Genomic DNA, 24,059 nt, shown 5'->3' with positions numbered 1-24,059 from the left:
CTTTTTCTTTTTAATTTAAAGTTTTATTATTTTAAACATTTTCATTTTTCGTTTTTTTATTTAAAATTTAATAATATTTTAGTTTTATTTATTTTTACACTTATATTTATTTTTCAGTATATTAAATAAAAATAAAATTACATATATATATATATATATTAATATTTTATTTTATTTTTCAAATATATATTAAGAAATATGAAAACATAAAAGATAAATAAAATAATAAATAATAAAGTAAAATAACATTTAAAATTTAGAAAACATAAATTTAAATAAAATTAAAAATATTAAAAATAGAATTAATATTTTGACTTTTGAAACTTCACTTCTAATAATGTATTTTGACTTTCGAAAATCGATTTTTGATAATATATTTTGACTTTCAGAAATCAATAATTAAAATTAAGTTTGGAGATGTAATTTTGGAGATGTGACTTTATTTAAATGTTAAAGGATATTTGAGGTGCAGAAAAAGTTTTGGAGATACAGGAAGAGAGACCCAAACGGTGAACAACACACGTACAGTTCATATAAACTCGTACGGAAATTTTGGTGTATTGAATTATTGGTGGTGCCACGAGAAATTCCTCCGGTACAGGAAGAAAAGGCTTTTAATTTAATAGGTAATTTAACTTGGAATTTCTAAAAAAGTTGTGCATTAACTAATGATCATGCAAAATAAGATTTCTTGCTGCCCCCAACATTTTAATATACCAAAATTACCCGAGTTATTTAGTGAAATTAAAATTTGTGCACGTGTCTTTCAATTAAGGTCTGTAATTTGTGCACGTGTTTTCTTACGATATAAATACTATGATATTCATACCTATCCGGCTAACATGTGAGTATAAAAAATATCCGTATTTGTTATTTGCGGATATCCAATTTTAATATCCATTTTCTATCTGTTACAGGTTTTGTTCGCAGATACCTGCATATATGAATTTTTTTATATCCCTAATTGTTCCATTTAAAAAAAACAAAATTATGATTAAATTGAGTTAAAATTATAAATATAAAAACTAAATTAAACACAAGTCACTGTCACTGTCACTGCCACTTGGTAAAAAATTAAAATAAAAGAATAACAATGAAAAAACAAAATACTAATGTCAATCTAATGAAAATGACCTAATTAGATACTTTTAACAACTAAAGGACTTAATTATACCGAATAAAAATTATGAATCTAATTAAATTTTTCAAACAAATTAGAGGACAAAAGAAGAATTTTAATGTAAAGAAAATAATGTAGTATTTGAGAAAGCTGATGTTAAAGATGGATCATTCCTATACAGAATTCCTCGGACTCATGAAATCATGTTCAAATATATTAAATTAAAATAGACACAGAAATTTTTGTTCACTGAGGGGGTTTGATTGCCCCGAAGGAGGTATCCTTGTTTCCTCCCTTATTTGTAAGGACTAAAGAATAAACATGTCATTAATTTGATCACTCGTCAAGTCTTTGGTGCTTATTACTGCACCAGTATTGACAGATGATTACACCAAGGATATAAAGTCAATATAACGTCAGACAACAACTTCAGGCAGAACAAGGAAATTCAAAAAGAAAATAAAATCAGGTTAATGGATCAGAATATAGGCTGTCACAATTGTTGTGACTGTTTATATATCCTCTGAAAATAGGGGTGGAAATTACTTACTCCATCCAAGTATAATGGAGTTTGCATTTCAATCAGCCGCGAGACCTACAAAGGAAGACTCAAATGTTAATAGGTAATTTACTTACTCCATCCAAGTATAGGAGTTGTACAAATAATTTAGGAGACACTCCTTCCATCCTATTTTGTTTGACGATTAAGATTTTGACACAAAAATTTAGAAATGTCACTAATATTTTAGACTCCATAAAAGATATTTTGATTTTTAAATAGATTAAATATGTTTTTAGTCCATGAACTTTAAAAATGAATTTTAGACACGAAATTAGAATTTGTCTCTGTTTGAAACTTTGATACATTTTAGTCTGTAAACTTTTAAAAATGAATAGATATAATCCTTTTAATCCAATTATATTAAATTTTGTTTACGTACCAAACACCTTTCATGCTATCATTTGAGATATTAATGTTGTTTAACACATTCTCGCTTCAATGTCAGCCAGAAAACACGTTTGACATGTAAAAAAATTTAACATAACTTCATTAAAAAGACTATATTAATTCACTTTTGAAATGTATGGACTAAAACGTATCAAAGTTTCGTACTGAGATGAATTCTAATTTTACATCTAAGTTCATGAACTACAAACATAAACATAATTAACCCTTTGTTAATATATCCCTTGGCCTTTATATTGATTAATTTCTCTTTTACTAATACTTTCTATACTAAAAGCAGAGAACAGTTGCTACTTACAGCTCTGTGAAAAGCAAACAACTCTTCTTGACCAGATAGTATGGATGTGATACTAGAAGGGGCACCTGCTGAGCTCACCCTGCCTTCTGCCAAGACATTGCGACGAAGTTTCCCACCATCGATCTCTGTTTCGAACTGGAAACTGGAATCAAAACAGGAGTGAGAAGGTTCAGTTAACTGTGAATCATTTAATTAGGACAATACTATCAAAAGCAAAGCTGATAAGTCTCAAGTCCGCATTGCTTAATTCATTATTTGGAAACTTCTAGTAAAAAGACTTCAAAATACATGAAAAATGAGGAGGAAAACTGATTCAAATGCATTGATAGTAAACCCCTGCAAAATCCATGGGAAAGAGGGTCAGATTAACCCCGAAAAACAGTGACCCAAAAATGGATTTGACCTAAAGTTTAAGAGTATGTCCCACCAAAGATTTTACCAATCCTGCAAATAAAGCAAAAAGGGCTCCCACAAAAAGTGCATAATGGAAATATGCAACAATATAAGTATCATAAGTGTTAGATATTGTTTGATATTATTAAGATATTGTTAGATATTGATAACCACAATATCAAACAATATCTTCTATTTAATCTTTTTATTTTCAGTTACTCTTTTTACTTGTACCTCTCTCTATTATAAATAGATTACCCTATGTGTGGTTTATACATAAAGGAGATTAATCTCAATCCCTATTTTCTTTATTCTCAACAATAAGTATCAGGTAGAGCAATGTCTAACCCAAAAATTGCCAGAGGGCTGTAGTCCTCCTACGATGAACAAACAGGTGTTCCCTACAGCACACAACATGGGTGTCATGTATTGTTAACGATTGTTTTATTCCTCTAGTAACCGCTGCAACTAGAACCACCCTCCCCCTAGAGACCACCAAGCTTCATTTGCGCCTCAGTTACCCGATATCACTTTCCTTGTTAGTGTTGTTAGTGAGTTTCTAAATGCCCTTTGTGATAGTCATTGAGATGCTGTGACACATTCTCTGATACATAAAAAATGCTCTAGGAAAAGGATTATTATACGAAGACAAAGGCAATACTAAGACCACTTGTTATTTGTAAGTGGGTTGGGTAAGATCATCATTAGATAGAAGATCAACTTTGGGTATTGTGTTCTTATTATTGGAGGGAACTTCATCCCATGGAGTAGCAAGAACCAAAACACAATTGCTGGAAACAATACAAATGCAGAATATCGTGTTATGGCTCACGCAACTTCTACCAGAGTAAAAGATTGGTGACATCCTTGGGACAAAGTTTATTTGTAACAATCAAGTTGCACATCACATTGCATCAAATCCAATCTTTCCATGAAAGAACTAAGCACATAGAGAATGACTATCACTATGTGAGAGAAAAGATGCTCTCTAAAGAACACAACTGTTTTTGTCAATTTTAGTGACCAAGTTGGTTAACAAGTTCACTAATCCCTTAGAGGTCCTTGGATTGATTGCATTTGCAACAAGCTAAGGTGCATATGACATGTATGTCCCAGCTTGAGAGGAAGTGTTACAATGTAATTAGTCATTAGCTGTTACAAATTTATTAGTCATTAGCTATCATATATACTAGGGAATTAAGATCACTATTTCCTGATTATTAGGTAAGATTTATCGTATTTTATTCTATAAAGTGGCATTCAAATAACTTTTTCCTTTTATAGATTGGGGGAAATTATGATGATCATGGTAGTTGGGGTGATGTAGGCATGTGGGAATCTCAAAATTAGAAAAAAATAATTTCTCTCTTATTCAGTCTCAATACATACATCTAACATATATACTGACATACATACATACAAACATATATTGAATGGATAACTTAGGAAACAAGCACAACCTATGCTAGGAAACAAATCCCCAAGATTCAAGGATTGATATGCTAGTAATAAACCAAGATACAGTCAATATACAAAATTAAAACCAATAGGAATAAAATCTGAAACTTCCTAAATATCTTGATAGAATAAAATCTAAAACCTCTTCAAATATCATGACATGGTACATATAGAACTTTACCACCCAGAAATAATTACAATAAATAATTACAATATTTAACAACAGATCTTTGTAACTCAACATAATGATAATATCTTCTCGTAAATCAACACTTTCCCCTAGGTTGGTAAATGAATATCTATTATTCCCAACTTGCATATAAGATTATGAAATCGCTATGTGTAAAGACTCTTTGTAAACAATTTTGCTTGTTGAAGTTCTAAGGGAATGTAGGAAGCAATTATAAGGCCATTATTAGAGATGGCAAATAAACCCGTGCCCGTGGGTATCACCCGAACCCGTCCCCGTTTTGACGGGGAATCCCCACTTTGACTGGGTATGGGTATGGGTATGGGTAATACCCGAAATTTTCAACTGGGGATGGGGATGGGGATGGGGATATATATATACCCGCCCAAATACCCGTTCCCGCTTAAATTACTAAACTATTTATAATTTATTAAATAATCTAAAAAATATATATAAATAAATAATATATTTACACATAAAATATAATATAATATAATATAATATAATATAATATAGTATATATACATATAAATAAAATATACTTTTATATATATATATATATATATATATATATATATATTTACACATATACATGTAATATAATATAATATAATATAATATAATATAATATACATATAATATATATACATAATAATATAATATAATATATATAATATATACGTATAAAACAAATTAATCATTTAACTAGTGAGATCTTTTATAAACAAATTTATAACATGACAAATTTATAAAAATTTAAAAGAAATATATATATATATATATATATATATATATATATATATATATATATATAAGCATAAAATATCTACGCATATACATATAATATATATACATAATAATATAATATATATTATTATATTTATATTATTATATAATATAATATATACTTAAAATAAATATATATCTATAAAAATATATATATATATATATATATATATATAAACATAAGATATCCACACATATAATATATATACATAGTAATAATAATATAATATATAATATAATATAATATATATAAATAATTATATATATATATAAACATAAGATATCCACACATATAATATATATATATACATAGTAATATAATATATAATATAATATATATATATATATATATATATATATATATATATATATAACATATTTCTCATTCTCTTTGTTTTTTGTTATACACTTTGTTTACTCTCTCAATTGTCTGGTTTGTTTTTCAAGATTTAATTTTGAAGGTAATTTTTCTTCTTCTTATTACATAATTTTTACTCTTTGTACATGGTTATGTTCAAATAGGTGTTCCTCAATTTCATTCTATGAAATAATTTTTAGGTTACACATTTGATTATCTTTATTTATTTATTTATTTTCATGAAAATGTTTGACTCTTATTTTGTAGCTCTTCTTTTTGTTACTTTGGTTATACACTTTTTTACTCTCATTTAATTATTTGGCTTGTTCTTTAAGGTTTAAGCAGATCTTCAAGGTACTTTTCCTTTTATCATAATCTTAATTATACATTTTTTTTTCCGTTATGTTATGTTCAAATGGATATTCTCAAATTTGGGTCACACATTTAATTATCTTTACTCCTTTATGATAATTTTATTTATTATTTATTTTTTGTTTCATGATAATGTTTAATTATTTACTATAGAGGCTTTGATGTGTACAAGAAGTTGGATATGGAACTCAAACCATCTAGGTAAGTTACTCAAATTTATTAATATTTTTTGTTAGTATTTTTTGTGAATTCTCATCTAATATTCTACATTTGGTGTTTGTAGGTGTTAAAAAATTAAAAGGAAAAGATGTTCTCATGAGTGAAAATGAATCTGATGAAGAAGGTACATTATATTCTAGTAATTAAAATTTTCAATTTCAATTATTATATCATATCTAATTTTTCATTTTTTTTCTATGTGTAGGTGGATCGAATGCAAATGAAACCACTGATCATTTGTAAAATTAATAAATATTTTGGTTATTATAAAATTTTAGTAATGTGTAATTTTTTAGCTTTTATATAATTATTTGAATTTTATTTAGTTGTTATTTGATACTTTAATTTGAGATTTATACTATTATAATATTTTTCTTAATATTTGACATCATGAAAATCAAAAAGAGTATGTTATTTTAATATTGAATATTTTGATAGTATCATGATTCCGTTGGTGTGATTTTTAAATTTTTTTTATAAAAAATATTTAATTGATATATGGAACAATAAAAAAATGGGTATGGGTATGGGTACCGTTACCCGGTGGGGATGGGGATGGGTCAAAAGTTGTATACCCGTTGGGTTTGGGGATGGGGATGGGGATGAATTTTTATTATGGGGATGGGGATGGGATCATGATACCCGTACCCGCCCCGCCCCGTTGCCATCCCTAGCCATTATCCAGTTTTTCTTTGATGAAGTATTGGTCTATCTCTATGTAGTTGGGCATAATATGTTGAAATCTATTTTGAGCAATACTAATAATTGATTTATTATTACAAAAGCAGGTCAAAGATTCTTCATTTCACTTTAATACTATTCAACCATAGCAATCACATGCCCCTTGTTCCATAACTCGAAATTTTGCCTCCACACTAGACCTTCCACTCAAGAGCATGCAATATCATGAGGTAGACCTCCTATCAATAACAAACTAAACATAGTTTGCATCAACATATATCTCTATATTTCATTTTCCATTCATCTTGATCAACAATTCCCTTCATGGACTTGTCTTCAAATATTGAGGATTCTATTCATAGCCCGAAAATGTCATTCTTGGATCTTGATGAACTAACTAACCACACTCACAATAGAAGCTATGTCTAATATAGTGTGAGCTAAATAAGTAAGCTTCCCTACATGTCTTTGATATTGGCCTTTATTCACTAGAAAACTATCTTTGTCACTCCCAGTTCTATGGCTTTATTCTATACGCAATCTAGTGGCCTTGCAATCCATCTTACTCATTTCTATGATCAGGCCTAGAACATACCTCCTTTGGAAGATAAAGATGCTCCTTTTAGAGTACGCAACTTCTATTCCAAGGAAGAACTTTATGTTTTGTTAGATCCTTCTCGAATTGAGCAGCAAACTTTTCTTTCAAGATCCGTTTCTCATGCTCATACACATGAACGAAGAGAAGAGTAAGTTTCCCTTCAAAGGAATGTTTGATAGATAGGGTATGATCACCTTGACATCAATGGTATCCCAAGGAAATCATAATTTAAGTTAGTCTCGCAAACCAAGCATGGGTGAGTGTTTTTAGTCCATACAAGGCTTTCTTCGGCATAAACATCTTATTCCTCTCTCTCTTCAATAGATCCAAAGTCATGTGGGATCTCCATATCGACTCCTTCTAGATGCCCATGCAAAAATACATTTTTCATATCAAACCATTATAGCTCCCAACTAAAGTGTGTTGCCAACAAGACAATGATTCTAACCTTATTCATCTATACCATAGAAGTAGCTCCCACCCAAAGTGTGTTGCCAACAAGACAATGATTCTAACCTTATTCATCTATGCCTTAGAAGAAAATGTTTCCTCTTAACTAACATCGTAGGTTTGAGTATATCTTTTTGCAATTGAGCTTGCTTGGTAATGATCTAATGTGTTATTAGACAATATTTTACAGTGTAGATCCACCTACGCCTACAACCTCTTTATCTTGTGACCAGTCAACAATCTCCTAAGTCTGATTCTTTGCTATGACACTCATCTCTTCATTTATGGTTTAAATCTAATTCTTATCCTTTAATGCCTCTTGTACTAATGTAGGAACTCTAAATACATGAATGCCACAGAGAAAAATTTGGTGTTGCACACAAAGGTGCTTAGTGGACACAAATTGATTGTTTTCCTTTTCTCTAGGCAATAGGCACATCATTAAGGTTAGGCTCAGAGTTACTATTCAAGGAATTTTCTAGAGGTTCATAAGTATAAACACTTACATCCAGCTCAGAAGAGTGGAGCTGTTCTTGGACTAGTGTGGGATCCCCTGTCTCCATTGATATTGTATACGAAAGAGACTCTTTGTATCACTAATATCTAGTATTGATCCTGGCTTAGAAACAAAATTTCCCTCATCAGAAACGGCCTTGCAGGATGTATCAAGGATAATAACAATATGAGAAGATTCCTAAATTAAATGAACCGTCTCAAGTGACTCAAAAGGCTCAACTTCTATAGAACTCCCCTCTGATGTTGAGGACACGTGTAAAAAGATTCAATTTCATGAAAAGTGACATCCATGGAGGTATAATTTTCTGACTCAGGATGGTAACAAAGATAAACCTTTTTTATCAGAAACATAACCAATGAATATGTACTTAATGACTTTAGGGTCTAATTTCCCTGGAAACTAACTGTTAAAATGGACAAAAATGCAACACACCCAAAAATGAAGAATTTGTAGGCTAGACAAAATGAACAAATAGAAAGAAAGATGATATAGATTTAACAAGACTAAAAGCATTCAGAACACGCATGAGTAATTTGTTAATGAGGCAGGCAGCGATAGCCTGCCCCTAATAAGACTTAAGGATAGGCACTTGGAAAAGAATGACCCAAGTCACTTCAAGGAGGTGCCTATCTTTTTTTCAAAAATATATTTTTGTTGTGTATCCACACATTTTCTTTCATGAACAACACCATTTTCAAAAAGAACATGTGATGGTTTTACATGTCCCCTCCCATAATCAGTATGCACACATTTAACTGACTTCCAAAATCATGAGTGTATCATACAAAAAAGTTTTATAAATAAAGAAAAAATTTCAAAATTTTCTTTCATGAGGAAAATCCATGTGATATGAATAAAATCTTCAATAAAAGTGAGGAATCATTTAGCATTTGGTAATACTAGAATTTGATGCACGACCCATATATTAGAGTGAATTAATTCAAAAGAATCAACACTTTCTATTACAAGGAGAATATGTGGCACAATGGTGTTTTGCTCACTGACACACATCACACTTAAATGATTCAACGAACTCTTTTGAAAATAAAGGAAACATGGGCCTAAGAACATAAAATGACTAATGTCTAGGACAACAATGGAGAAACCTTAGGGTCACCCTGTTACACTAGTTTAGTTTTACTTCTGGTGAGGCAGGTCTAAAACAATTATACTATGTAATCCAAAGCTCTTCATGCATCATATAGCTCACAAAACAGATAAAATTACCTTTCTAAGTCAAAAAGTGTGCCCTCCTCAGTTCCTTGAAATAATTCATCAATTGAAGAGGATGCCAAACAACATAGACAGCAATGATGATTGTATAACTCATCAATAAGGGTAATAAATCTCCGTGCCTGAAATGTAGAATTTTATTTTTCTCAAAACAGGACACGGATAGCAGAAACAAGTGTACTGTAAAGAAATGCAAAGGATAATAGATAAAAAATTAAGTAATGTACTTGAGGAATATCTTTAAAAATATACTGATGCAGAATAAGAAAGCCAGTTTCTGATAATATTTTGCAGCAGTAAATTAGGCAATTATCACTACATTGGGGCTAACTAACTTATTTGTACTGATAATACCTTGTCACGGATGCGCATACTCATTACTGGAATATCAGATATGAAAACAGTGTGAAAGTTTTCAGCAACTGCAATATAATCTGCAGCACCCAACTGAAAATAAAAAATAATTAGAGAGAGAGCATCTCATGTGCACCTGCTTGCATATGAAAAATCACACTGAAGAATTAAAATCATGATTTGAATGCAAGCCAAATAGTAATAAAGAAGCAAGGGAATAACAACAAAGCATAGGATTTGTACAATCCTTAAGGTCTTCACAACCAACCACCTAAACATCAATCCATGGTGGTATTTTGGGTACCCTTTCTCCAACTAGATTTTCACTCAACTTAGCCTTATCCCTCCTTTCCTTCTTCAGGTTAAACATTCCTAACTCAAAAACTTTGAAGGCTAATTTGTTTATTATTAAAGAGTTATATAATAATTCTGTTGGAGATCTCACATCAACTATAAATATGACCAAATTATAATCTATAAGTAGCTGCAAACCTCAACTTATAAATTGGGCCTATCGTAGCGAGGCTTGTTGGGCCTATCTTGCCACTCGCTATTAGACCATCCACAAATATTTAGTCCAACTTGAGATGTTTGGTTTTTGGCGTGAGGGGTTGTGGTTGAGTTAATTTTAAAGTTTGTTCTAAGAAATTTCAATTGTTTATTGCTATAAATATAACTAATTCTATGTTGTAATCAGAGTAGGAATATGCTGTAAATACATGTATTTCTATAGTTTAAGAAATCCCTAAATTGTGGGATCAATTTTGAAATATTTTCAATATAACCAATCAGGGTTGAGAGGATACCTTTGAAGCACTTCTAAACAGTTTTGGATTCCAAGTCCTACCTTATTATCAAAGAAAGTTTTACATTATTCTAAATCTGTACTCTAATACCTTCCTTCCCTCTACCTTTACTACCCTCAAGGCAATAGTAGTTACAAAGGTCACCAAAACAAGAATAAACATCAGAAGGCAAAGAGTTAAATCAAATGTTCCACCATACGTGTGAAGTATGAACTAACTCTTGTAAGTTGTTCTTACCCATTTGGGCCATGAACAGTTTAATGAAACACATAATATCAACTTGCCATTTAAGAAAAATAAATAAAAGTAAACCACACAAAAATATTTAAAGACTTAATAACTTTTCTGGTCCTACTATTTATTTATATTGTTCAATTTCATCCCCCAATTAATAAATGAATCAAACTGTTCCCTTATTTTTTAAATCAATCCAGTTTGTTCTCTTCGATCCAAATTGACTTAAAATTATGATGTTAATTAACACAACAATTTTAAACTATCACTAAAAAGTTGTTGCTAATTAGTGTCAATGTTTATTTAAGTGACATTGTCACCAATCGAGGCTAATAGTGGTAAGTTAATTTAGACAAAGGTACAAAGTTGCTTCAATTTTCAGAAAATAGGGGACCATTTACGTCCACTTGAAGTCAAAGAACCACATTAAACCATTTATTAATAATGATACAAAATTGAATACAATAAATACCAAGACCAAAATGGCAATTAAGGCTATTTACTAATTGCATTAGTTGGAAAAGTATTTTGGAAAACAGACAAATTAAGAGAAATAATGTACCGGACGACCACAGAGATATTCAAATGTAAAGCGTGCAACTCCATCAACGCTTTCGGGAACCTCAAGTGTCCTGGCATAGAACGAAATTATACTGTCAATGTTTATTATTCATCTCATTTAACAGAACTAAAGTTACATAGGATACCTTCCAAACATCACTGAGATGGTGGTATTAGAAACTATTCTTCCTCCCAATCTGCTTGTTACATCATGCCACTTTTTCTCAAATTCATTGATTGCTTCCTTTTCGATAGGCCACAAAAAGTGCACCTACGTATCTATAGCCGTTAAAAACCAATATATTCCAATTTCAAAATGCATAATAAGATTACCCAACTATTGTGATTACATAATGGTACATATCCACCATATAATAATCCTAATTATTGTGGCTTTTAACTGTGCCAAATGGTGTTGTGAGATGATCACGTTATGATCCATAGAGCTGACCTCACGTAGTGGAACAAGACTTTGATGTTGTTGTTCTTGTACATAATTTCTAACGATGAAGATACACAAAATTAAGCAAATTATAAGTTGATAAAGCTCATGATCCATACCATAAAGTTACGGGAAAGGGTAGCTGAGCAAAAACTAAGAGATCCACATAACTAAATAACAGTCTAGTTTAATGCTGGGTAGGTTGACCACAAATTTCTATAACATTGGATTGACCAATATATTACCAGTTAAAAAGACTTAGATGTGACTTTTTTAAAAATTGTAAGATTTTATGTATAGAGAGAAAAAGAGAGATAAAAGAGAATGTATTTGAGATGTAATATTACGTCATGTATAGATGTATTAGTTTTAAAAACCTAAAACAGTGACTGCGTTGGTGCTAATCATATTCCTAAATTGAAAAGACTTGGTTGTTGTTGTTGTTGTCACATTACCCATCCTCTACTATGAAAGAAATTGACATCACATTTGCACAAGTTATTTTTTCATAATTGAGCCAGGTTCAGAACAAAAATAACTTCAATTCTCACCTGGTTTTCTGATTTTTGTGCTATAAAACGACGGTAGTCAATTTCACTCCCTATCAATACCTTCTCACAATGGTCTTCCAATTTGGAGACAAGTTTCTGAAATATTTCCTTTTGCATACCAGCCTGCACAAAAGCAAGAGTGAGAACTTGTTTCCAATTTGTCTATGTCGAGAGGGGATCTAATTCTTCTAAAACAGAAATTATAAGCAATGTCAATGGTGTAGTTATTGACTCTAACACAACTAAAAACTGGTTAAAATGATAGCAGGTACTGTGAAAGATTGACTACTAAAGAAAACACCTCATTTAAGTCGCTTGGTGCTCGATTACTGGTAGCCACAATTATAGTTCCACTGCTCAGCAATCTGCTTAGAATTCCAGATAAAGCCACAATAGCAAATACATCAACGGTCTGAAATATAGAGTACCAAAACTTAGTCATATTCTACACTAAAAACAGTGGTGCTTCAATGCCATCAGAGTTTTCACTAGATACTATGAAATGAAATTGAAGTATACATATAGGTAGGGGAAATATTTCTAGAAAAGCAATCCATAAAGATTGCACATAAGAAAATAGAGCATACAAGCAAAAAGAGGATGGGGGCAACTTCAATGCCTAAGAAATGTTTGAGAGAACCTAAATCTTTGGTATGAAACTATTGTGAAAAGTGCTCTTTGAGGCGTCGAATTCAAGTCTCATCGTCACTAGTGATGACAATGTCATCAACATTAAGAATAACCAAGTACATTGGGAAAAGTCATCACTGAAAATAACAAAGTAATTCAAACCCAAAGTTTAACTGATGCAACTAGGACCTCAAATATATGAACGAATCAAATCAAAAGGGGATAAAACACTTTTATTAACTTGAGGACCATAGGTATGATTGTAAGACATTGTAAAATTATAATAATAAAGAAAAATAAGTAAATGAGATGATAATTAATTATTTTAAAGGGATTTATTTGAAAAGTTGTTATTAGATATAATGGTTTATCCACTGCGACGAACATTTAATGTATTTTTATATTACACGGGAGCATGGGATGATTCAGGTTAAGATGCATAACAATGAAGAATGAGAGTTGGGCAAGATCAGAGAATGATAAGAAATTCTTAGAGTTTAATTAGAGTTGGACTAAAATCTCTTGTCTTTGGAAACCAGAGAACGCTACACATAGAGGCATCAATTTGCTTCCATCGAGCTTGATCAATGCTTGGAATATCTTTGGCTTGTTTGGTCCAGTGGTCCTCACGACCTTGACCCTAGAATTACAACTGAGCAACAACAACCCACGAGCTGTAGTTGCTTGTCCCATTCAATTTTTCACATGGAATCAACAAAACAATAATGTAAGTCACCACAATAGCAGTATTTGAGTGGTACTTGTCAAAAGCCAAGGGAACGGAACCTAAAAAAGGGACACTTGAGTGTGAGTAAGGAGGCAAAGGGTGTGTTGTCAAGTAGGTCGTCTTAGGAAATTAGTTATGGGTATGTAAAACACACATAGAGCTGCGAAAAAAGCTTGGTGGTCACCAAGAGAGGGTGATTCTGGTTGCAACAGTCATTAAAGCATGCAATGGCCAAGGGGGCTACTACTATTTAGCCAGGAGACAAAAACAGGGATCAGAAGTAAACCTAAACTAATGCTGGCATATAAGAAAATGTCATCTATTTATACTAATTTGTAGAATCAAATACAGTAAATTCTTGCCTAATAATTAGGAATCAATGATCCTAATTTCCTAAAATTTGTGTTAACTAATGACTAAAAAAGTTTAACACCTAATAGCTAATGGCTAATTACATTCTAACTCTAATTATTAAATAAAAGAAAGTAGTATATCAAATCTATTACCTCCAAGTGATAAAATCAAGGTTTGATGGATAGTGGCAAGGAAACAATAATTAGGATACAAATATGAGGAATTCATTATAACAAAATGTATGAATTTTCCTTTACCTGTATCTCATCAAAGCACAAAATGCTAGCTCCTTTTTCATTTTCTTCTCCATCTAGGAAAAACTTATCCGCTACAGCTGGAAGAATGTTCTTTATTTGCATATCTTGCTTGTATCTTTCCTCTGCAGCCAACCACTCCTTAGCTTTCATGTCAAATGGAAGACTCATAATCCAACCAGCAACAGTCGATTGCAAAGGCTTCTCTTCCATTTGGCTCTTCCATATCTTGTGCATATGTTCATTAATTCTGAGCATGGCCTGGATATTAGCGAAGGATTTGTTTTCAACACCATGTTCTTAATAATTACCAATGCTCTAAGAAAGGTAAGATGGTCCATACATTCTAGAAAGCAACATATAAGACTCACCTCATGAAAGTGATACCTTTTTCGATGTTTTACAATTCCTTTAGTAGAACTATAGAACATGTCCATCAACATTGTCTTCCCTTCAACATGAGAATTGAACCAACATAGTTAGAGAAGAGTTGGATATTTTGTGTGTGTGTGTGTGTATTTATGATAGATAGGAAATTATTGGATGTTGTTACATATCCTTAATTACAGTAGTTTGACAATTCAAGTATGTGTTTGGTCTTTAGCAAATGCTATTTGTGTTTATTAATGGGTTAATGGGATAATTAACGTTAATATGAAATTAACCTTGAAGGCAGTTATCGAGGATTTCAAATTTACTAAGTAAAAAGAAAAGGGTAAAAGGCTCCCTTCAAGGTTAATTTCATATTAAAGTTAATTTTTCCTTTAATAAAATACGTGACAATTATTAAAGACCAAATATATGTTCAAATACATCAACTATAAACAGAGTTCAAACAAAACTAGCAAAATTAAAAATTTTGTACCAAGACTATTTTTCTTTCTTTAAAACGAAATATATCAATACTAGTTATTCAGAACCAACTATTTACCCTAATAATATACTCTATGGTGTACATTGACACACAAATACTCTTGAATGGAGTAGCTATTAGAATGGGGAGTAACTCTTGAAAAATACTCTTGAATCGAGTAACTATTAGAATGAGGAGTAACTCTTGAAAAATACTCTTCAATTGAGTAATTGTTGGAATGAGGAGTACCTATTGAAAAATACTCTTGAATGGAGTAACTATTAGAATGAGGAGGAACTATTTGAAAAACACTCTTGGACTAACTTGATCCCTCTTTAATTTTCATTCTAAAGTTATAAAATTCATTACCACTTTTCTTTAATATTGTAGACATTTTAGTCATGAATTAAGATTTCGGTCAAGTTCCTCGTTATAAAATAAAAAACTTACTCATGAAAGAATGAAATTCTTCATGATGAACTTTGTTGATGTAGATATTAGGAGACTCATTACATACATCTGATATATATATATATATATATATATATATATATATATATATATATATATATATATATATATATACACATACATTGGATGGATAATTTAGGAAACAAGCACAACGTATTTTGGGAAACAAATCCCTAAAATTGTCAGATTGATATGCTAGTATTAAAACCAAGATACAACCAATATACAATATTAAAATCAATAGGAATAAAATCAAAAATTTCCTAAAATATCTTGACAGAATAAAATCTAAACTAAAATATATCAACACTAGCCCTCAAATTGGTGAAAAAGTGTTCTCAATTCCCACATTGGATACAATTCTCTCAAAGTTGTTGCGGTTAAACCCCTTGATGAGTATGTCTGCAAGCTGTCCTTGAGTAGACACATATGGGATCCAAATCAAGTCCCTGTCAAGCTTTTCTTTGATAAAATGTTTATCTACTACTTCAATATGTTTAGTTCTATCATGTTGTACAGGATTTGAGCTATGCTGATTGGAGATTTATTATCACAATATAACCTCCTAGTTTTAGCCCACTTTATCTTCAAGTCTTCTAGTATAATTTTCAGCCATAACAGTTCACATATTCCTTGAGCCATTGCTCAAAATTCTGCTTTGGCCTAGATCTAGCTACCACACTTTGTTTTTTATTCTTCCAAATTACTAGGTTTCCACCAAGGAAGGTGTAATATCCAATAGTTGATCTCCTATTCATAACTAAACCTACACATGTTCATTTTTGTAATTGGTGCAAAGGTCTTTATGTAATCCAATCCATTTAGTTGAAGTGAGCCCTTAGCCACCAACTGATACAGACCCACACCTTAAAAGCATAGAGAAAAAGAAAAGAATGAAAAGAAAACTGATTTAGGTATTATTCTGTTAGCAAAAACAGAAAAATAGAAGGATAACAAATCCAAATCAGAGCTACGCTCCTCTCTAGAGCAACCCAAACGGTTCCTCTCCTCTTTCAATATAAAATCCACCCCCTCCCCAACTCTCATCAAAACTGAATACAAATAGAATCTCTCTGTTCACCTCCATAATTTTTCTCTCCTCTAACTGCCTGCCACCTCAGCTCCTGGGTTCTTCTTTCTTAGGTATATTTTTCCCCACCATGTCTTGGTGCCTTCATGCGCTATTGGTTGAAGAAGCCCACTCATTCTTTGGGCCCCACACCAACTAACCTTATACCTCTCAATAGTTCCATCAGGCTTGTATTTTCCTGTGTAAACCCACTTACACCCATTTTTTTTTCTTTTTTTAAGTGGTAGGGTTACTAGTTTACAAGTATTGTTCTTTTTGAATGTCTCAATTTCCAAATCCATGGCTTGTTTCCATTTTTTGTCAATTAATGCCTCATATATAGAAGAAGGTATAATTGTAGTATTTAAGCTTGTGAGGAAGGTTCTATGGGTAGGGGTAGCTGAGAATTTTTTAAAGGACAAATAGTTTTTTAAAGGGTAAGGTGGTTTAGTGCGGGCTCTAGTTCCTTTATTAAGAGCAATTGGGAAATCTAGATTCTGGTCTACCTGTGCAACTAGTTCTACAGAAGGAAGTTTATCACAGCAGAATCAAAATTTACTAGACCAGACACATTTACCTCATGAAATGATATAGGATTGAACTCTTGAACATGAGTACATCCTGGAATGACCTTTCATCTTCGGGTGTACACCATATTTTTGCCAAATATTGCATCATCATGTTGTCTAATAATTGGTCCAGCACATTCAGGATTTTTACCTAGATTCAAGATTTTGATTCACCTCTACTCTCTCCCTCAACTTCAGTTTCACTTGTATTACTCTTTTGAATTTCTTTTTTCTTTTTCTTCATTTTCGGATTCCAAAGACAAATTTGGACACATAAAAGGCTTATCATCTTTCTCTCTTAAACTCTCCCTTGAAGATGAGGATGGTTAAAATAACTAACTTCCCCATTGGCACAAATTTTTTGGAAAGAGGATGAAAAAACTTATTTTTGTGTGACAAAGTACCCTAAGAAAACACATTTATTAGCCGTAGGGTCTAGTTTTCCCCTTTGTTGTCTGTGAACATGTACAAATGAAACAAACCCAAATATTCTTGGTGGAAGGTAAACTGTATGAGTTATATGTGGACAGAATGAGCAGAGAACTTCCATTGAACTTTTTAATGACAAAACAGTAAAAGGTGATCTGTTAATTAAATAAGTGACAGTACGTCTGGCTTTCCCCAAAATTTTTTGGGAACATAATTTTGAAAAAGGAGTGTTCTACTTTGTTGTAGAAAGTGCCCATTTTTCTATTCAACAATTCCATCTTAATAAGTATGAAATTGTAGAAGTTGCAAAATTATCCCGTGATGAGTTGCAACTAGAGACTACATTTAGGCATCATAATAGAAATTGTAAATCTATTTAATAACTTGTTTTGAGGGTAATATATGAATCTTAATTCTCAAATTAGACTTTTGTAATGTTGGTCACATTTAATGTGTGTGTGTGTGTATAGTGTCCGGATGTCTTATATTTTAGACATCAGCTGTACCCTAGTGTAATGTCTATACATAATTAATATTTAGAAATCAAATGAGCCTGATATAAGTTTGCATCATTGGTAAGCATAACAATCCAAAAGAAGAAAAGAACAAGGTAAATACCGCTGCCAACATTGCCATATATGTAAAGTCCTTTAGGAGCTGGAGGAGCAGTTGGACGACGACCAACAAGTGAATCCAACTTCTTCTCACGTTTAAGATACGATACCCATTTCCCCACCCCTGACTCCATATTCGCAGGTCTTTTCCTGAATCACGGAAAAGGACATGTAGCTTCAATACATGTCACAATACAAGTAGCTTCAATCACAGAACACATTCCAACCAAGACAGAAAAATGTAATAAAATCTGCAGTAAACAGACAGAAGTTGAATTTGAAATTACAACCATCATTGAAAATCCATAGAAACAGTGAAATTGCATCGTCTTAAGCCTCCAGTTGAATCAAAACCATGTTAGATTAACCCAGAACTCACCGGGATGCCCATCTTTCAGTAAGCTTATTGTTCAACCGCTTCCACCAGTCCTCATCCTTCTGGTGCAGCTCAACTTCCTCCATAAGAAGTCTCCGCCGCTCATTCTCCCGCTGCTTCTCCCAATTAGCTAGATTCACCTACCAACAGTGAGGACAAATTCAAAAACCACATACACAAACACAAACACAAAATAAAAACCAAGCCCTGCAAATAAATTTAAAGAGAAGAAAAACATGCTGGTTAGTGCAACAAATGAATTAGTAATAGAACATCCAATTCCAATTATACATGATACTCCTCCATATCTTTCTCATACTGCTCCAACCTGGCAAGCAAACTCTCAAGCTCTGAAGCAACACTCTCTTGGTAAGGATCATACTGCAATTTCCCTTGATCAACTAGACTTTTGTACTGAACAAGCGGGCCTGGAAAGCAACAATTCCGCACAGAAATTAACAAATCGCGAATTCCATTCAAAAGATGAAAAACAAAGTTAATTGACAGTTAATTCCTAAAATCAAATTACAACAGAACGTGGATGATTATGATAACGGAATTGAAATCAAATTGAAAATGTGAATAGAGATTAACCTGGAAGGTTCTGCCGATTCGATTGATCGCAATAAGAGCGAAACGCAGTGACGCGGAATTTGGAGGCTGAGCTTGAAAACGCCGCGAGTTGTTTGGATTTGGAGAGAAGATTCCATATTCTTCTCATTTTTTGGAGAGATTTTGTTTTCAAAAGTGAATGAACTTCTGTACTTGCATTTCATGAGAAATTTGGTTGTAATAACAGAGGCGAGTAAGAGAGAACGTGTATGTAAGTGACGTGGCTGCTTCCCTCACCACCAAAAGAAACTAAATTGGAAAGTGAAAACAGAAGTGCAACATTAATATTGTACTCGACTTGCTCTGGCTTTTTTTGATCGGACAATGAGAATGAAAGATACCTACTTCAAAGTTTAGACCATTTTATTACTAATGTAATAACAATAATAATATTTTTTATATGATTTTATGATAAATTTAAATATTTTATTTGAGTTTTTAAAGTTTTTATAATTTATTTGTTTAATTTTATAGTTTTATACCCTCCCTTTCCTTGCCTTACGATTTAAATGTAGGTAATTCCGCTTTTAAGAACTCTCCAACAAGAAAATAAAAATGAAGCAATGCAATTAACAGCACTCACCACCACCCTCTCACGCCTCCAACTCCAAGTCCCACTCCCTCCGGACACCACGAAACGACGCGCCGCCGAACAAACCTGCTTGGTGCTCCTCCGCACGTGCGACACGCTCGCCACCCTCACGCGAATTCACGCCTTCATCCTCAAGCTTGGCCTCCACCACAACCCTCTCGTCCTCACCAAGTTCGCTTCCACCGCCTCCAACATCGACGCCGTTCACTACGCCGCCTCCGTCACATTCCCCGAAGACCGGAATGACGAGGCTACCCCTCGCCGTCGCGCCTTTCACGACGCTTTTCTCTTCAACACGTTCATCAGAGCCTTTGCCCAAACAACGCACGCCAAGCCCCGCGCTCTTCATTTCTACCGCTTCATGCTCCGGCACGCCGTTTCGCCCAACAAGTTCACCTTCCCCTTCGTCCTCAAGGCCTGCGCCGGCATCGAGAGCTTGGCCCTGGGGATGGCGGTCCACTCCGCCGTGGTGAAGTTCGGCTTCGAAGAGGATATCCACGTGCGGAACGCCATGATCCACATGTATTGCTGTTGTGAGGAAGGGTCTAAACCGAACTCTGCTCAGAAAGTGTTCGATGAAAGTACTGACCGCGATTTGGTGACATGGAGCACCATGATAGGAGGCTACGCACGTGCCGGGAATTCCACACGTGCAGTTTCGCTGTTCAGAGAGATGCAGGTAGCTGTTAAATCTACCTTCCACTTTCTCACTTATTTTCTACTGATAAAAATTGAAAAGTAAATTAAAAATCATTTTATAAATAAAATCAATGCCTTCACAAACGACGAAAGATGAAATAATTTTAAAAAGGTATTCTACATTTTTATTCTTTGATTTATCTATTATAATGACAGTAATAAATAATTTTTTATTATTCTTGCTACGATCCGCAAATTTGGTTGAAAAAGAATGATAAATTGTCTAAAACTGCCTGTACATGTAAATAAGAAAATTATTTTCATAAAATTTTAATAGAAGAATCGTAAAAAAATTAAACAAAATATTAAATTACATAAAAGTTCAAATAATATACCAAATTAGTATAAATTTTGAGTACCTAATTAATATTAAACATATAATGGTACGATAAAATAAAATTTGAAAACACAATTAAATTACAATATTTGAAAAAAGAAATAACAAACAACTACAAGTTCCTTTTATTCTAGAGATGTGAAAATGATTAAATTTGTGTTTGATATTGTCAATTCTTTGATATATCCTCTAGAAACCTTTGCTCACATTAACGTTCAAACTATGTAACTATGTAATCCTTGCTACAGCTCTTGCATACTACTTTAAATTTGTGAAAACATTTGAACATCATTGTGGAGGTGTTGGTATAATTTCGTGAATATGGTAGTTGGCCTTCATCGTGAGATGTTGCTCTAGTTAACCTACCATGTTTTTCATACAATGTTGAAATTAATCACATCCAATGTAAGTCCACGTAATAGTGAATCAGGATAGGTGTAATAAGAATGATGTATGAAAGAGGCGTGTCTTAACATTTGGTCATGTATTACGTTATCTAAGGTAATCAAAATATTATTTTTTATGACTCAACATAAAAACATCTTCATGCAATAATTATACAAAATTGTTGACCTTTGTGAATTCAAAATATGCATGACCATAGGCTCAAATTACCTGCATTTTCTTCATTTTAATCCTATATCCATGACCTGACCATGGAATTCAATGTCGTGTCAGGGTTATACTGCAACTCCTTAAGAATACTTGAAAATGATGGTTTTTGACCCTGTTGCTTCAGATTACCCACCAATCTGCATATTTCATTTTAATCTTGGTCTTGTTAACCTCACTATAGAGGTGACAAGCTTATATGACTTTGAATAAAATATTCTTGGAATATCTTCCTCACCTTGTTTTATGAGATATATGGCTTAGCAGCTAATCTATTTCTTGTTTAAATTTATTACTCTGAGCATTATGTGTAATCTATATGAATATCTGAAGCTATTTTTCATTTCTTTGATCCTAAAATTAGATGCAAATTATGATTCACAATTCAAAAATTTGTTTAGTGATTCATAATTTAAACATTGATTTGACAACGTCCATGCAGGTTACAGGGATGTGTCCCGACGAGATCACCATGGTTATAGTTTTGTCTGCGTGTGCTGATTTGGGTGCGCTTGAGTTGGGGAAGTGGTTGGAGTCGTATGTTGAGAGGAAGAGCATAACGAAGTCTGAGAAGTTGTGCAATGCAATGATAGACATGTTTGCGAAGTGTGGTGATGTTGACAGAGCTGTGAAAATTTTCAGGGAAATGGAAACGAGGACCATAGTTTCATGGACTTCGGTGATTGTTGGTTTGGCAATGCACGGTCGCGGATTGGAGGCTGTTTCTCTTTTTGATGAGATGGTGGAACAAGGGGTGGAGCCTGATGATGTTGCTTTTGTTGGGGTGCTTTATGCCTGTAGTCACTCAGGACTGGTTGATAAGGGGCATTACTATTTCAAAACCATGGAGAACAGGTTCAACATTGTGCCAAAGATTGAGCATTATGGCTGCATGGTTGATATGTTGAGTAGAGCAGGGCTTGTGAAGGAGGCTGTGGAGTTTGTTGGAGCCATGCCAGTTGAGCCAAACCAGGTCATATGGAGAAGCATAGTCACTGCTTGTAATGCTCGTGGTGAGCTGAGGCTCGGTGAGAGCGTGGCTAAGGAACTAATCAAGAGCGAGCCAATGCACGAGTCTAACTATGTGTTGCTGTCGAACATTTACGCAAAATTGATGCGCTGGGAGAAGAAGAGGAAGGTTAGGGAGATGATGGGTGTGAAGGGGATGAGGAAGATTCCAGGGAGCACCATGATTGAGATGAATAATGAAATGTACGAGTTTGTTGCTGGGGATAAGTCACATGATAAGTACAAAGAAATATATGAAATGGTGGATGAGATGGGAAAGGAGATTAAGAGAGCAGGGTATGTGGCTGCAACATCACAGGTGTTGCTTGACATTGATGAAGAGGATAAGGAAGATGCTTTGTATAGACACAGTGAAAAGCTTGCTATTGCTTTTGCTCTTCTGAGTACACCCCCTGGAACACCAATTAGAATTGTGAAGAACTTGCGTGTTTGTGAAGATTGCCACTCTGCTACTAAGTTCATTTCTAAGGTTTATGCGCGAGAGATTGTGGTGAGGGACCGCAATCGCTTCCACCATTTCAAGAATGGTTTGTGTTCCTGTGGAGACTTCTGGTAACAAATAGGTAAGAGGCATCGTAGGTGTTCTATTGTCTTGTTGAAGTCTGATAATGTTTTCATCATGTGCTAAATCTTGATTGAAAGGGGCGTCAGCATGTTTTGATTGTGTGCTAAAACCCTTTTAAAAAATAGAAATTTTGTTGAAGTTAAGATGCAAATATAGGTTTGTATCATTGGACTCACTAGGTTATTTAATGTGATTGAGGAGATACAAGGGACTAAATGAATGAAAGAGGAACACATTTTTCCTACATTTATGAAGAGATGTATTCATGATTGTGTCGTCTATAAAGATTGAAGTTGGGTTGCATTGCGAAATTATGCTAAATATAATTGAGTGTTAATTATAAGAGACATTGTGAAAATTTATTTGGATTTTGTTTCACTATCTATCTATAAAAAAATATATATAATTTATTTAAGATCGCTTTTTGTGCAAGACTTCGGTATCTTTCTTTTCTAGCCTTTTACTTCACAGTGTGAGTGAAACAACACGAATTCATCAGCCACTGTTGCTAATACTTCTAAAAGAGAAGGATGAACTTCAATTAATTATAGCCTATGGAATTATGTTTGAACAAAATTCCTTAAAAAGATTTTTTTTCAAAAGAAATATAAATATGAAACTAATTCTCTGTAAATTTAAATTAATTTATATATATATATATATATATATATATATATAT

General features: G+C 32.9%; 2 protein-coding genes across 4 annotated transcripts; one reads left to right on the top strand and one right to left on the bottom strand.

The window, feature by feature from the left end:
- Positions 1–1,312: 1,312 nt before the first annotated feature.
- LOC114194172 (AFG1-like ATPase) lies at positions 1,313–20,225 on the bottom strand. 3 transcript variants are annotated; one of them, XM_028084263.1, is made up of 15 exons: positions 20,130–20,225; positions 19,529–19,795; positions 19,226–19,362; positions 18,938–19,074; positions 18,563–18,708; positions 14,925–15,004; positions 14,557–14,814; positions 12,890–13,000; positions 12,589–12,711; positions 11,742–11,866; positions 11,597–11,666; positions 9,995–10,087; positions 9,635–9,762; positions 2,386–2,527; positions 1,313–1,715 (listed from the first exon to the last, which is right to left on the bottom strand). In XM_028084263.1, exons 2-15 carry the CDS (start codon positions 19,653–19,655, stop codon positions 1,614–1,616), a joined length of 1,779 nt encoding a protein of 592 aa, XP_027940064.1. In that variant the 5' UTR covers positions 19,656–19,795; positions 20,130–20,225; the 3' UTR covers positions 1,313–1,613. The 3 variants fall into 3 exon arrangements, 2 of the variants coding, with proteins under 2 accessions (XP_027940064.1, XP_027940065.1); XR_003606349.1 differs by lacking the exon at positions 1,313–1,715 and adding an exon at positions 8,397–8,505 and having other exon boundaries at positions 2,407–2,527; XM_028084264.1 differs by lacking the exon at positions 20,130–20,225 and having other exon boundaries at positions 19,263–19,362; positions 19,529–19,662.
- On the top strand, positions 20,064–23,683 carry LOC114194171 (pentatricopeptide repeat-containing protein At4g21065-like). The gene is made up of 2 exons (XM_028084262.1): positions 20,064–20,817; positions 22,229–23,683. The coding sequence occupies exons 1-2, from the start codon at positions 20,110–20,112 to the stop codon at positions 23,369–23,371; spliced, it is 1,851 nt and encodes a 616-aa protein (XP_027940063.1). The 5' UTR covers positions 20,064–20,109; the 3' UTR covers positions 23,372–23,683.
- The last annotated feature ends 376 nt before the right edge of the window (positions 23,684–24,059 follow it).

The sequence above is a fragment of the Vigna unguiculata genome, chromosome 8 (assembly GCF_004118075.2).
Source record: "Vigna unguiculata cultivar IT97K-499-35 chromosome 8, ASM411807v1, whole genome shotgun sequence".
NCBI lineage: Eukaryota > Viridiplantae > Streptophyta > Magnoliopsida > Fabales > Fabaceae > Vigna > Vigna unguiculata.
The sequence above is the reverse complement of the archived record's forward strand: the minus strand, read 5'-3'. Positions and strand labels throughout refer to the sequence as shown.